The sequence below is a fragment of the Epinephelus lanceolatus genome, chromosome 13 (genome assembly GCF_041903045.1).
Source record: "Epinephelus lanceolatus isolate andai-2023 chromosome 13, ASM4190304v1, whole genome shotgun sequence".
NCBI lineage: Eukaryota > Metazoa > Chordata > Actinopteri > Perciformes > Serranidae > Epinephelus > Epinephelus lanceolatus.
This window is the reverse complement of record NC_135746.1, coordinates 1,896,218-1,911,961: the sequence shown is the minus strand read 5'-3', so window position 1 is coordinate 1,911,961 and position 15,744 is coordinate 1,896,218. Positions and strand designations below refer to the sequence as shown.

The following is a 15,744-nucleotide window of genomic DNA, read 5'->3' as shown; positions in this document are numbered from 1 at the left end:
TGTTGCTACCTCCTCTCCCCTTGGATCTCTGCAAGTGATGTGAGGACTCTAAAACTTCACCTGAGCCTCCCTCAGCATATGGGTGAGTAGATAATGGCTGAATTTTCAGTTTTGGGTGCACTATCCCATTAACATCACGGAACATGGGGATAAAAATTATGCTCACCTTACTTTACTCCCCTTTTGAGTTCCTTCCTAAAAATGGTCTCAATGATTTTTTATTTATTTTTTAAATTTAATTTTATTTATTTATTTTGGAGGGTAAAAAAATACAAACTGATATGATGGAAAATGACTTCAGGGACACAAAATAAGTTATAAATATACATTAAATTATTAGATATAAATATATCATAATGTTGTTTTGTATATTTTCTGTCCTACAATAACCAGGTGCTGTAAACTGATTGGTTATGAAACTGATTTTCACCTCTAAAGAACCCAAAACCTGTTCTGTCAGTCAGCAGTGGTGAATCCCCATCTGCACTGTGTGTTCACTTGTTACTGTTTACCAGCAGTCACTGATCTGGCGCCCATGTTGGACCTGAAAACTCATCCTGTACTGTACTGTACTGTACACTGTATGCATGTTACAAAACAGGAGGTCAATGTATGTTAGACCATGTGCAGTAAAGCTAATATGCTTTAGTGTTGCAATCTCTCTGTGTGGTCTTGTTTCTGCTGTTTGATATTCATTTTATTTCCCTGATTCCCAGCTGAGTGCACACAGCAGCTGTGATCGTGACAGGCTGCTGGTGTGCAAACCAACACTGAACAGATGTGGGTAAAACATTGTATGACCAGAAACTGGAATCTGTTCAAGAAGCTGTGTCGTTAACCTGCCTGAACCTGGATGTCCCAACAGTGTGTGCTGCGGGCAGCAGATCAATCAATTCAATCAATCAATTTTATTTATAAAGCCCAATATCACAAATCACAATTTGCCTCACAGGGCTTTACAGCATACGACATCCCTCTGTTCTTTGGACCCCCCCTTGCGGATAAGGAAATCAGATGTCCTCAGTCACCTAAAATGGCACTTACTGGACTCACTCATGTTCAAGACACGTTTTTGTTGCACTGATATTTGATGTTTGCAGCTTTCTTTATGCTTCGGAGAAGATTATAGAAAAATGAGTCCTTGTTCCCCCAAAAACCTGCACCTGCAACATTCTGCAGCATTTGGACCGGGCAGACAGAAACAGCTCTAGAACAGTTTTTATTTATTCAGCTCAGTTTAATTACGTTTGTTAACTGCTGCAGTATAAAAGTCTAAATGCAGTTTTCACAGTTTGCTCCACACTGCCAGGAATAATCCATTATTTATTTATTTATGGTTGAAAATCCTGCACTCAAAATTTCAGCATCAGCAACAAAATATTCTTCATGTATCAAAATATCATGATTTATACTGTCGGTGTTACTGTCAGCGCTGAGATGAGAGTTCAGATCCATGAGTTAAAGCACTGATACCACAATTTAAAGTATGTTACAAATAAAAGTTTACTTATAAATTATGAAGTAAAAGTTCTTGCATGCAGGATGATCCTTTTAGTGTGTTAGATTCTCATATATACTGTACACTGCAGTGATGTATTTAACTGCCAGCAGCGAATGGCAACAGGTTGGAATTGAGCCCACGGTTGTTGGGGTGAGGACGTGGCCTTTGTACATGGAGTGCCTATTTCATTATTTTTTTTTTTTAATATTAATTTGGGGTATTTAATTTCCATTCTGATTTAAGCTCTTGTGATTGGTCAGTGATGGTCTGATGTCAGATTTTTTTTTCATTGCAGTCCTGAAATGAATGTAAAGCCCTTTATTATTATTATTATTATTATTATTATTATTTTATTATTATTATTATTTTATTATTTATAATAATAAAAATAATAATAACAGAGTTACAATGTGCTTTACAAAAAATATAGAAAATTATTTTAAAAAAATTAAAAGCAATGTAAAAGTTATACAACAAGGCACTAAGGGATCTACACATTAGAGAAAATGAAAAATGATTAAAATAAAATAAAATGAATAAAACAATCAGTGAAATAAAAGTTAAGGAAATGCCTTGATTGTGGGTGTTTAATTTCCATTTTAAGTTAAGCTCTTGTGATTGGTGTGTGATGGCAGATTTTTATTTATTTATTTATTTTTTTCAGTCCAAGTCCCCTCTCCAAATATTATTATTATCAATAATGAAAATAATAATAAAAACTTCATTTTTGTGTTTTTAGATGCGTTTTGACTTCTGAAATATTAAGCTGTGTGCTTATTAATTAATATATATTTGATTTGCTGCTAACAGTCCTCAAAATTACAGTTTGAAAGTTGAGTGTATATTTATATTTATATATTTATATGATTTGATAATTAAATTAACATTTACGTCCAGACAGGTTCTTGGTAAACTTCTTGTCATAACATTTATTGTCAGTGATTTGTTTCTGTCTTTATTGAGCCCAGCCTTGGTCATGAACTTATTTTTAATTTGCCAGCAGCAGGCAGAGCTCATCATGTGACGGGGCGGAGCAGAGAAGCAGGAAACACACCGCTGCTGCTGCTGCTGCTGCTGCTGCTGCTGGAAGTAACAAGAAAGGTAAAGTCTAAACTTTTACACAGCTGAGCTCAACATCCAGGAATCACTGACTGTACTAACAGATGAACATGATAGAGTGTGTCTCATGAAGCCGTCTCATGTTCAGCTGCAGCCACAGTCACAGGAATCTGTTCTCCGGGACACGGCAGAGACAAATGTTCAAACTGTGACTTTGTGACTTAAAGACGTGAGCAGCTGCTGCATGTTGGACACAACACGGACATTAAAGTCACATGAAGACAGCTTCAGTGATTCTGATGACAAGTGTGTCGTGTAAACAGATCATGTGAACACTGCTCTTCATGTCAGAGGACAGCTCCTGTGATTTCCGCATTTTTCTCGCAGCCAGCCTCTGTGTTAGTACAGGGACACACACACACACAAGGCAGTCTTCATTACAGTGCAGTTCATGAGTCAGTGTTTATTTTATTCCAGTAAAAACCATCAGACTGGTTCCTGTGCAGCAGTAGATAGACTCGGGGCTGAGCAGCCTGTGTGTGACAGTTCCTGAGCAGATGGTGATTTGCATACTGACCATGGTTTCAGTTGTCGTCAGTCAGCAGCACAGGAAGTCTGCTTCACCGCGTTTAACATTCCCAGCCCTCTTACATTTAAGGCCATACAGTAAATAAGGGCTCACGGTCCGTTAGAAAATGCACATTAACTGCTTTTAAAATAGGCAAACGTCAGTAGTAGCTCCTCATGGAGCTGTTTTAGGGACTGTTCTTTATTTATCAGAGGAGGAGGGTGGATGGGGTGTGACCTCTTTTTTTAGTTATTATTTATTTTGATGATCCCCTCAGTGAGTGGCCTAACATGCACGGCCTTCACTCCTCCCTAACCCTAGTTGTTCGATTTTAAAAACGTATCTTTAAATGAGACTAAAGTGATGTTGATGAAAAAAATCACTATTTTAAGCTCTGATGTGGTGATGGGTTTTTTTTTGAAGTATGGGGCCGTACATATGGCGTATTTTTTGCGCCCTCAAATGAATTGTTTTAAACATAGCTGCACAGCAGGCACACTCTAACACCAGAGAGACGCCATTGCAGCTTGACCGCGTTCCTTAGTGCCTAATTTTCAGGGCACAGCAGCTGCACTCTGAGATAAACTGAGTTCAACTTTTGGAACGCAGCAGCGTTTGACGAGGACCGACCAATCACAGCCGACAGATATCTTTCTCTTCTTCCACAAATATCAGTCTGTGATAAATACAGAAAAGTTGATCATGTTAGTGCAGAGTTACCCAGAGCTTTACATCTGTACGCATGATAGGCCTACACACTTAAACAGCGCCTGGAAGAAGATCAGCTCTGTGCTCAGTGTTTTAGGTAAATAGGCTATGGTATGGTGACTGTTAATGTTGTAGCATCCAACCTCGCATTTTCTAGGGGGTTAAAGACACAGCATGTGTACAGCCCCTATTATTCCCACAGAATGTGTTCAAGGACCGTCGGAAATTGGACAATCCAACGATAATTTACATTTTCTAGTTTCTTGCTGTGATAAATGTCTTTCAAACCTGCTTGTGTTCTTTAAAAATCAACTGTAGAATAAATGCAAAACTAGTCCAGACCCACTGAGTGCACAGTTGCCCACGTACAGTTTCATATGGTGTGTGTTTGGGATACAGGTCATAGGAAACTGCAGATTAAATAGTCAACTGAACCCATTAAGAAGAGCAATGTATTCAGACAGAGTGTTTGAAAAACGTGGGACATACCAAAAATTAGAAACAACACCAACATTGGTCCACAGGGGGAGCCACAGCGATCGGTCACATTTTAGCCATTTTGAAGCATTTTTCTGTTGTTATAGCGCCACCCAGTTGCCAATTAGAGTTAAATTTCTCCAGTCACCTTGAGGCGTCCTGTTCTACATATCTACCAAGTTTAGTAAAAATCCATATGGCGGTTAGGCCTAGATAAGAAATGAGCTCTCTAGCGCCCCCATTTTGTTTGATGGGGTCAATAATGGAGGGGTCCCCTCAGATTATGTGTGGTCATATGCCTACAAAGTTGCGTGGTGATGGGTGAAACCCTTGAGATGTTATACACCTTTATGTGATGAGCCACGCCCTCCGCAATATTCATTGCCTTATAGAAGCTCAGTTTTAGTAAGTTTTCCAACTTTTGCCAAGAGGGAACTTTAGATATTGGTCCCTAGATTATGTTCACCCAGTTTCATGCAGATCACTCAAACTTCCTAGGAAAAGATCCATTTGAAGTGTTTTTCAAAAAATTCAAAATGGTGGAAAATCTATATAAGCGGAAGTTATGGGTTCTTGAGGCAAATGTGTTCCTCATGAGGAGAGGCATCTCTGTGCAAAGTTTCATGTCTCTACCACATACGGGGCATGAGATATGCCCATTCAAAGTTTGACATTTCAATCGGTTGCTATAGCGCCCCCCTTTGGCCAATTGATGTAATGTTGCTTCATTGGCATCCTCCCATGACCCTCTACCACTGTGCCAAATTTCACATGGATTGACCAAGTCAGTGAGGAGAAAAACGTGGAACACACACACACAGAGTTTTCCTCATTATATAGTAAGATACAGTCATCAAAAGCTGTATATGTTCAGGAGGTTTTTCTGGGAGCTGAGTTATGCACAGAGGTCTCATCCTCTCCAAAACAAACAGATGAGGTCATTTAAACTGGTAAAACACTGAATAAAGCTTTTTCAGGTTAAAAAAAATCTGTGGGTTTCTCTCGCTGTGGAGGGGCTGCTTTCTATGGAGACTGACGTGAAAACACAAATGGCCCTATCTAGAGCCAGTGTTTGGTTTGTTAATTCTGGGCTACTGTAGAAACATGGAGGTGCAACATGGCAATCTCCATAGACGAGGGCCATCAAGAGAGACTTTATGTAAGAGTGACGTAAATCAGTTGACATGGTGCAAAATTAAGTTTAGAGTCTTTGGTGACAAGAACCCATTGTGACATCGTCAGTTTTTTAGGGGCTAGAGACGCCATAAGAAGTTCAGGAATATCGCCGTATAGAGTCTAAGGGAAATGTCTGAAGATCTTGATTGATGTGGAGCAGGTGTCTCAATGATGGGAGGAATGCTGGGCGCTGGGAATGGAGTGGAAGAGGGTCGCTTGTTGAGGTTGTGGCAAAATCTGCTTGGTTGAAAGAGTGAACGCCCGTAGTCAGCTGATTGAGTAGTGAGAGACAGAGCATAAAAGTCTTTCTGAATGAACTTCCACTAAGCTTCGATTTTAACTTGATAAAAATGTGCACAAAACGGAAGCCATAAAGACATGCTTTTCTACGTTTGGTGTGGAGGAACTTCCCAGTGTTCAGGAATGAGACGTTCAACAATCATGTATGGGTGAAATTTTTTGATGTCAACTTTGGCCATTAGTGCTGCTCTCAGACGTGTCTGTGGGATTAAAGCTGATGACTGAGACACTCCTGCACACAAAGCCCAAAGGTTGTTTCATGCCACTAGCCTGCACAGTGCAATGGCTGCAGTAACCATGGTAACAGACTCTGTCTCTGTCTGACCCCTGACTGTTACTGTTGTGTGTCCTCACAGCTCTCCATCATGGCCTACCAGGCAGGGTTTCCAGAGGAGCCCAGCGCTCTGGTGAACAACATCAGCTCCAACATCCATAAGCTGACACTGCTGAGTAATTACAACCCCCCAACACACACGCCCACGCACACACACACACACAGAAGAAGTCATCATCATCATCATCAGCTGCAACATTCAGATTAAACCCACTGTACTGACCTTACTGTGTGAGTCATGGTAGATCCGTAGAGATACTTCAGTACAGATAAGTAACGTCTGCGCTCTTTCTTCTTCACCAGCGTCTGAGCTGCAGAGGGCAGTTTCTCTGGTGGGGACGGAGCAGGACAGCAGCCAGCTACTACACACCCTGTGAGTTATGAGGGTGCAGCAGGTTTAACTGTAACACCTTAATACAAATGGTGGAGAAAAGGTTAAACCTTTGGAGCACACCTGTCCAAAAGTCGTCAAGTGATCAGTCATCAACATCTCAGCAATCTGTTTTCTTTATGTGTCCAGTATTTCTCTACTTTAACAAAATCAGAATTAACGTTTTTTGTCACCAGGCAACAGAAACAGCAACAAGGCAACCAGTTAGCGAAGGAGACTGACAAACTGATGAAAGCATTCAGTGCACTTCCTGTTGGCCCCGATCAGGTGCTGAACTCTTAACGTCTCCTTGACCACAATTGCTCAAAGTCGTAATTTCCCTGTTAGTCAATACCATTTTGGTTCCACACTGTTTGTTTGTCTCCATAACTTTTGTGTTTTGTGTGTTTTAGCGTCAGAGAAAGTTACAGAAAGAGCGTCTGGTGAACGACTTCTCCGCCGCCCTGAACAGCTTCCAGAGGACCCAGCGGCAGGCGGCCGACAAAGAGAGAGACTTTGTGGCGAGAGTCAGAGCCAGCTCCAGGGTGTCGGTGAGTAACCTGCTGTGTCTGACCTGGTTACTCAGGATAATCCACAGACCCTGATGTGAGCAGTTTAATGTAGGAACTATTTTCTTACTACCAAACTACACCTGCCAACCATATCACTGCGCAGAAGGAAGGGTGCATCTACTCACAGACAAGAGGCTCATGTTTGTGACAGAGCGAGATGTAAACGTTGGCGTCAGGTTTAATACAGTCAGGTTTTTTGCACTTTAATACCATCAATAGCTTGGTAAGTTCAGACATGTAATTAGGTGGAATGTAGGAGGGTGGCTAGGGTGACCATCCGACCTCAGTTAGGGTTAGGTTAATATGAATGTGAGAGACACTCTGCACAGTGACTACTGTAAGATTCCCACAAATATAACGACGCTACATTTTGACCTTCAAAGGCTTTAATCATGCACACATTCAAGTGAACAAAAAGCAGACAAATGGGATATCGCATGATTCAAAACAACATGAATGTACTGTCTGTCTGACTCTCATTAACAACCTAGAAACCCTCACGTTCTACAAGTTACTGTACAAAGGACCTGTACGGCTTACTGCCATAAAGGTTACGGTGTGAAACACGTGCATGTGCCCATAGTTTTTCTGATGGGAGAGGCTGAGGATTAAGAGGGGAGAACTGCAGTAAGTTGGCTGTATTTTTAAATTCTGCCTTTTTTTGCGTTATGCATGACTGGCAGCACAGTGGTGCAGTGGGTAGCATTGTCGCCTCACAGCAAGAGTGTTCCTGGTTCGATCCCGGGTGGGGGAGGCCTTCTGTGCGGAGCCTGCATGTTCTCCCTGTGTCAGCGTGGGTTTCCTCCAGGTGCTCCAGCTTCCTCCCACAGTCCAAAGACATGCAGGTTAACTGGTGACTCTAAATTGTCCGTAGGTGTTCCGGTTACGGAAAATGAATGAATGAATGAATCCAGAAAACTGCATACCCAAACTACAACACACTTTCTGCTGTACTGCTGTTTTTACACATAGCTGTTACTCAAAATAATTCCATTCTGTAACACTTTACTTGAAGGTATCTACATAAGGGTGACATGACACTGTCATAACTATGACATGACACAGTCATGAACCTGTCATAAACATTATGTACATGTCATAAATGTTCATGACTGCTGTCATTAAGTGTCATTCGGTTTTTGTAATGACAAGTTGACATTGTTTGGGTTGTCTTGATTATGACAACTTGACATTAATCAAAGTGACATTACCAGAAGATGTCTTTGTCATGACAATAGTAATCATTATGTCAACTTGTCATGAACACAAAAACAGGTGCATTTCTTGTTAATGTCAAGTTGTTATGACAAAGACATCTTCTGGTAATGTCATCCTGGTTAATGTCAAGTTGTCATTATACGGACATGCCAAACAAATTTAATGTCAAGTTGTCATAATCAAGACAACCCAAACAATGTCAGCTTGTCATTACAAAAACCAAATGACACTTAATGACAGCAGTCATAAATGTTTATGACATGTACATAATGTTTATGACAGGTTCATCACTGTGTCATGTCACTCTTATGTAGATACCTTCAAGTAAAGTGTTCCCTTACATTCTAATGGAGATACTGATCAAAATGTAAATGTATTACAGTTTTACAATACCCACATCTACTATTATAGTACACATTTAAAGACTTAAGACTTGAACTTTGAAGTTTTTTCCTCTTCTTCAGCTGTCTCCCTCCTCATGTCTCTGAATTATAAATCAAATCTTTGGACACACACAGACTTCCTTTGGATCTGGGATCAGTGAGAACTGTATTCTGCTACTGTATATTCATAAAGTCATAAGAAATCTGAACAGTAAGAAATATGTTGAGCCTGTATTTGTTGTTGGTGGTGTCCTGAATATGATTTTGAACTGAGAGTTTAAAAGAGAAGTTTCACGGGACAGTGCCACTTGGCAGCTCTGCCCCCTCACTGCTTATCTCACAGCACAGAAAAGTGTCTGTATTTGCTGTGGTCATGCTGATAAGCAGGAACAGTTCCCTACCGCTTTAAAGTCAGTAAGGAACGTGTATCAGCTGGGAGCTAAAAGCTACAGTACAGTTTACTCTGTCACCACGCATATGTTTATGACAACTGTTCTGTTGATAATTAATCAGATTGAATTCAATGAGGTATTATGATGGTGAGCACTGCAGGTTTTATAGCACCCTGTGTGTACTGTAATAATGACAGACCTCCTGATTTCCTTTAGCAGGGAGGACAGCCTGATGACAGCTTTGGAAATGCGCCTCCTTTCCTCAGGTAGGGAAACAATTTCTGGTCATTATTAAAGTTTCTGTTGTTAGTATCACCATTTTTATTATTTCATCTACATGTGTCCCCGCAGTGACGCCCAGGTGCAGGCTCAGGCCGAGGCCATCACTGAGGAAGACCTGAGGCTGATCCAGGAGAGGGAGATGTCCATCAGACAGTTGGAGGTACAAATAAGAATCAGATGTCTCTACCAGCATGGACACTAATGTGTACAGTATCTAATCAGCTCAGTGTTTCCCTTTCACATGAACCATCTGTCTTGGTGTTGCTTGATTCAGTCTGACATCACAGATATCAATGACATCTTCAAGGACCTGGGGATGATGGTCCACGAGCAGGGAGACATGATAGGTGAGATTTTATAGAAAACTGAACTGAAACATTTACTTTACTTACTTTTCTACCAAAGCATTTCATTGATGTCACTGAATTGAACTGATTTCTAATGTAGGCGCAGAGGCACAATGTTTTAGGGAAAAGGTAATATATATATATAATGATGCATGTTTAGGCCCTTAGATAATGAAAACTCCACCAAAAACCCAAACAATAGTAAAATTACAGTAGAAAGCATCTCATAATGGGATCACTCCAGCCATGATACAGGGATCCATGACATAAGGTCAAGTGTGTAGGATTTAGTAGCATCTCAGCCTGGTAAGACCATCGCTCTCTGTATCAGTCAGGGTGCCACCCTGCCTTGTATTCAGAAATTAAAATCCATTCAGGGCCAATCAGGGATGGACACCATAGTTGACAACGTAAGCAGCCAATCAGGGACTGCAGTGTAGCTGAGGACTAGTGACGGGATTTCTAGTTGTGCGGCAGACCCTGTGCTGTAGCCTACGCCGTTGTGAGCATTTATACTTGTGCGGTGGTGTGTCTGTATCACTCTGCAGTTACACCTCCAAAACACTAGTTGGTGGTGTAGGTTTCTGTGAAGTGCTGTAAAATTTAGTTGATTCAAAACACACATTAATCATACATTAAACATGGCTTAATAGAGACAGTTTCAAACACAAGTACACAAATCAGCTTTGTTTCCACTGAGGGAAACGGTTTCAGCTTACAGAAATAGACAGGAGGTCTGCGTCGCCGTAGTCTCGCTCACCAGACCTTTCTCAAGAAAAGAAAGGTCTGGCTGGGCCGACTCTCACCTTGAGATTGGAGAAAAAAACGCCCCAGCTGCTTGTATTTCTTTCAACCAATCACAGTCGTTCTTGGCGGTGCCACAGCAACGGTGCGCTTGCAAAAATATTGCCGGGGGGAAACAGGTTTTGGTGTAACACGCCCACAAAAATATCGCCTACAGGACGCGACCCATGGCAGAAAAATGGCTACATCCCCGCAAGATGAAAAACCGAAAAAGTTAGTAAAGGACGTGTTGAAAACGATTGAAAACTGCCACACAACCAGAGGTGGTAGGGCGGGACTTCAGCGGGTGGCTTGTTCCGCCCAATGAGAGGCTGATCTATGCAGCGAACTTCCACCCACTCAGACTAGCGTCGCCGCAACATGTAGTTACATTTCTGGGCAGGTGCACGTCAGGCTATGGCGTAGGGTACATGCCATAGGCTCCAGAAGAAGAAGATATACTTTATTAATCCCCAAGGGGAAATTCAGTTTTTTCACTCTGTCATACACACACAGGCCTGAAATACACACACATGTACAAACAGGACCTTTACATGCATTAAATGGAGAGATGGAGCTACCAGTCCACACTCAGTGCTTAACATGGACGGGTACTTGAACCAGCGACCCCCCCCAGTTTCAAACCCAAGTCTATGGACTGAGCTACTGCCGCCCCAGAACAGTAATGGCAGAACCCCTGAAGCCACAAGCACTAATACCAGCTGTTGCAACGTTGCTGTGCTGGTTAATATGAAGAACATTAGATAACTAATGAATAAACAAAACAAAGAATGTGATTTTGTCCAAGTGATGTTCTGTGCTGACAATTCCACATGTGCTCGCCCTTCTCAGATCTGCTGCACTTTAAAATGTGTTCCCTGTGTGTTCTGCAGATAGTATAGAAGCCAACGTGGAGACTGCAGACGTGAGTGTCCAGAACGCCACCCAGCAGCTGCAACGTGCTGCAGAGTACCAGGTAAAACACCGCCGGACAGAGAGGATGGATAGAGGAAAGAGCGATATAAAGAAAGGAGCAAAGAGAGAAGACGCATTGAAATGTACACATACATGAGAAGTTAGCTTGAAATTAGTGAAGCAATTAAAAAGTCTCTGAGGTAGCAGTATGTGTGCATGTATGACTCCTCCACCTCCTGCACTCCCTTGTGTAACCATGCTCTTAGTCAGTTGGCTTTGGTAAATAAGACGTAGATAACGAGGCGTAAAGGAGAAAATAAAAGAAAAAGCTGAGTCACAAGGTGATCTGATTCATGCTATGGTTGTGAGTCACTTCGAACCATCAGCTGTCCAGAGTAAATCAATCCATGTTTCCATTAAAATCCAGATTATATCTAATACTTGTATATTAATTATCTTCTGACTAATAATTGATTTAATGCACAAACAACCACTTTGTGCTTCTTCTCCCCCCAGCGGAGCTCCCGGAAGAAGATATGCATCATTTTGATAGTGCTGGCTGTAGCGATTGTTATTATTGGATTCATCATCTGGGGTGCTCTCAAAAAATAAGGGCTTCTTCCTCCTCTTCCTCCTCCTCTCCTCTGCCTCTCCTGTTTAGTCATCAACCTGGGCAAAGGATGAAGCAACATCATTCCTCTCCTTCTCATCCTCCTCCTTTTCTCACCCCCCTCACGAAGGGGAGTCCTTGAGTCTGTCTTTCTTTGACTCGATTATATTTTTAAGACACCGCAGTCCTCTTTGACGGGGCGGCACACTCCTTCACTGTGAAAACAAAACTAGCACAGGTAGCTTTATATAATCAGCTTTAATTGAAGAGTGTCTGATTTAGGCATGATTTAAAGGTCTGAGTCTGCACCTGATTGTCAGATGGAGGTGTAATGTAAACGTGGAGTATTGCTGTGTTCAGTGGCAGCCATTTTGACTCCACCGGCTTTGAATGTTGAGTACTTTACAGACAATGCTTCTGGGTGCAATGAAGCAGCAAGTTGCTGTAAGCAGGTGAGAGGGGATTAACCTTTGGATCAGTCATACTGCTGCAGCTGCTTCCTTTTATCAGGTCAGATGTAAAAAGCTCACGTGCTAAACCTTACTCAGCAATTAAACTTTGAATAAAGTGCACTATGTAAATTTAAGATTAAACAAAAGTCAGCTTTGGTCCATAGCACAGTTTAACTGCACTCAACTTATTGCAATGCAGAGTTCTAAGTGACAAAACCCTCTTTTTAAAAATCTGTTATCTCCTTTGTTTTAGAGAAGCTCTAAACAACATTCACAACATTAATATAGCAACAAACAACTATTTGCCATGTAAAGATAAAGTGGAGCAATGACATCCTGTGCTGAGAATGTAGTCATGCTCTCTTTGTGTGTTGCAATCGGAGCGTCTCTGTTTATTGCTGTGATACAGTCCGGCCACAGGTCCATGTTAGAGCATGAGTCCCTGTGTGTGTATCCCACAGGCTAACTGATTGCTGCCACTCTAACTGCACCCGTACAACAGTTGCCACTGATAAGGGGATGATGATGTTGTTGTTGAAGCGTAGCAGCCACCCTCCAGCCACCCTCCCAGGTTAACACCTATAGCTTTTTCAGCACTGTTGCTATTTTTAGCACTGTTTCAGCTGTTAGCACAGTTAGCTACTAGCCACTAACTCAGTCACCTCCATGTTGAGAGCTCTGTGGAGACAACCGCTAAATCAGTGGTTCCCAAAAGTGGGTTGGGGGTCCATAAGTAACTTGCTAACATATCAGCTTTGTAAAAAACACACTTTATTTTTAAGTCCACTGAATTTCCAGCACAGAGCTTTTATTTTGAAGTGCCATTTCCTGCTGTAGAGTGAGTGACTAACAAACAGCTACTTAACAGAAACAGCAAACTAGCTCGACACATGGCCAAACACAAGTATAATGCTGAATATGCTAAACTGCATGGACCTATAATGACAAAGGGGAAATCTGGACCCTGTAGCTGCACCAGCTCTGCTCTAAATCATAGATGTGCTCTGAATATTGTATAGAGCCCCTTGAAGTTGTAATTAGTTGAGATTAATTGTTCATTTCTATTAAAATATGTTCTTCCAATGATTCTAATATTAATGATAAATCAATAAGTACTGTACATATCAATCCCAAATCTTGTTGTTAGGACATTTTATTACGCTCCAATTTAAGCCAATCATTCCATTAGGAGAAGATTTTGTTGTTACTTTAAGTAGGTGGTGTGTTTCCTTTGTTTTTAACTATGCAGCCGAGGGAGATTGAATGGACATCGCGGAAAATCTTTTTTATTGAATTACCTGTCACATTACGGATGATCACACATAAAGAATATCAGTGCAACATGTTATTGTTAAAGTTGTGTTTTATGGTTTGTTTTAACCTACAGTACTTAGGTATGTTTCTTTAAAGGCACCGTACATCATACAGGTGTTTTCAGTTTCTGGCTAATTAGACCTGATTAACACAGCTATGGTTCCCTTGAACATGTAATCAATCGTGGTCCAGTGGAACGGTCTAATCAGCCCAATGAAGTGAAAACACCTGTGGGGGTTGACAGTTTGTGTTGAGAGGCTTTACCCATAGAAAAGTACTGATAGTCAGTTGTCATTGTTTTTCTGTGACTGGCAGTCCACAGTAACCGTCTTTATCATAACATTCTTACATCCAACTCATCAAATACTGAGGCTTGATTGACACGTCAAACTACGGCGCTCTAGGTACCTCACCAGTGTCAGTTTTGGATGCTCGGGGAGGGCGTATCAATTTATGCAAGTTACATGCATTGCAGCTTTTCAAAATAAACTTTAATTTTTGCGCTCGTCAAATGCATCCCGTCTCTTTTCAGAATGACCTCAGGACAAATGTAAAAATATCTTTACCTCGTTAGGTTTAGGCAACAGAAGTACGTGGTTAGGTTTAGAAAAAACATAATAGTTTGGCCTAAAACAAGTACATTTATTACTAGCGTAATGCAACGTCATGTGACATACGTCAGTAGCGTAGCATGATACACATACTATGCTGTTATTAAGATACACTTCAAGAAACTTCAATTAAAAGCCTAGTCTCAATTAAACACCCAGTCCCTTGTACTACCCTGGTGTACCTATACATTTTGACAAATGAAGACCTGTCCCATATAGACGCCTGTCCCAAATGAAGGCCTGTTGATTTCAGTGATTTAAGCAAATAATAGCCCGGGCTATTAATTGAAGTTTTACAGTAACTCAATTGACTTTTGATTTCACACGGGAAAGTCTCCCCCAAGAAAGTTCGGAGTACTATGGTAGTGCCTCAGAGCATCAAAAAATGCTGCTGCCCTGTGCATCTCATATCACCGCTAATAAGTGCCTTGGTGCATCGGTATCTGATACAAAAGGCCACTGACCAAGCCTTGGCATTGGACGAGTTGGAAGTGAGACAGAGTTATCTTTATCTCTTTATTCCTGATATAAAGAAACCACAGTTTTTATAACCCAAAGTAAAGTAAGTGAAGGCAAACACTAATAATTATTTGCTACAACAGTTTGACCTGTATGTAAAGTTAAGATCACATGTATATTTTTAATACTGAGATGTCGCTGCCTACCACGAGCTCAATAAAATACCTGAATGTACGAAACTTTAAATGAGAAGAGTGTTTTTTTATGCAACTCTGTAATTCTTAATATTATTTTTAATTTCTGAGTCACCACTTAAAGTTTATTCTTTTTCCAACACAAAGTCTCTCTAGTTTTAAAAAGTCCTTTAATTATTCGTGCATGACTCATTCTGCAGAAAAAATACAGTATATTAGACTTGTTTTTATTTAAATAATCTAGTTAGTTAGTTTTATAACCAAAGTTAAATAAATGAGAGACCGATTGGCAGGTTGCCGGATGACAGTCAGTGCACAGGTCACTTCACATAACACTGGGTGCTCATTTATTTGTATGAATGTCATTCCCCTCCTTTGTCAAGGATAGAGTTAGGACCATATCTAGGTGAGATGATTAAGGAATGGTCTTCATACACTCATTTCCTGTTGATGACTTTCTTACCTTTGTTCAAGACATTTAACTCAACCATTTAACTCGAACTTTATTTAAAGTCCATGTGTTTTTGGGGCAGAGCCAAATAAGACAAGTGCAACACTGTGAAAGTCTACATTTGACATGTTTGATTTAGAACATAAAAAACATAAATAAAAGAGGACCAACAACAGATCCCTGTGGTACACCCTTTGTCAATACTATACACATAAAATCTAGTCTGAAAAGACTTGACAATAAATGTCATCACCTTGATTACCCCACA

General features: G+C 40.9%; 1 protein-coding gene across 2 annotated transcripts; it reads left to right on the top strand.

Annotated features, from left to right (window-relative positions):
* The first annotated feature begins 2,517 nt into the window (after positions 1-2,517).
* stx7l (syntaxin 7-like) lies at positions 2,518-15,070 on the top strand. Of its 2 annotated transcripts, none has more exons than XM_033649070.2 (10): positions 2,518-2,602; positions 6,146-6,239; positions 6,427-6,496; positions 6,691-6,781; positions 6,907-7,044; positions 9,278-9,324; positions 9,410-9,500; positions 9,615-9,687; positions 11,364-11,446; positions 11,902-15,070. In XM_033649070.2, exons 2-10 carry the CDS (start codon positions 6,155-6,157, stop codon positions 11,995-11,997), a joined length of 774 nt encoding a protein of 257 aa, XP_033504961.1. In that variant the 5' UTR covers positions 2,518-2,602; positions 6,146-6,154; the 3' UTR covers positions 11,998-15,070. The 2 variants fall into 2 exon arrangements, with proteins under 2 accessions (XP_033504961.1, XP_078029779.1); XM_078173653.1 differs by having other exon boundaries at positions 9,275-9,324.
* The last annotated feature ends 674 nt before the right edge of the window (positions 15,071-15,744 follow it).

Excerpts from the sequence above, each read along its gene's own strand:
- stx7l (XM_078173653.1), top strand. The coding sequence starts at position 6,155 with ATGGCCTACCAGGCAGGGTTTCCAGAGGAGCCCAGCGCTCTGGTGAAC. Across the intron at positions 6,240-6,426 it reads CCATAAGCTGACACTGCTGA|CGTCTGAGCTGCAGAGGGCA; the intron begins GTAATTACAACC and ends CTTCTTCACCAG. Across the intron at positions 11,447-11,901 it reads AACGTGCTGCAGAGTACCAG|CGGAGCTCCCGGAAGAAGAT; the intron begins GTAAAACACCGC and ends TTCTCCCCCCAG.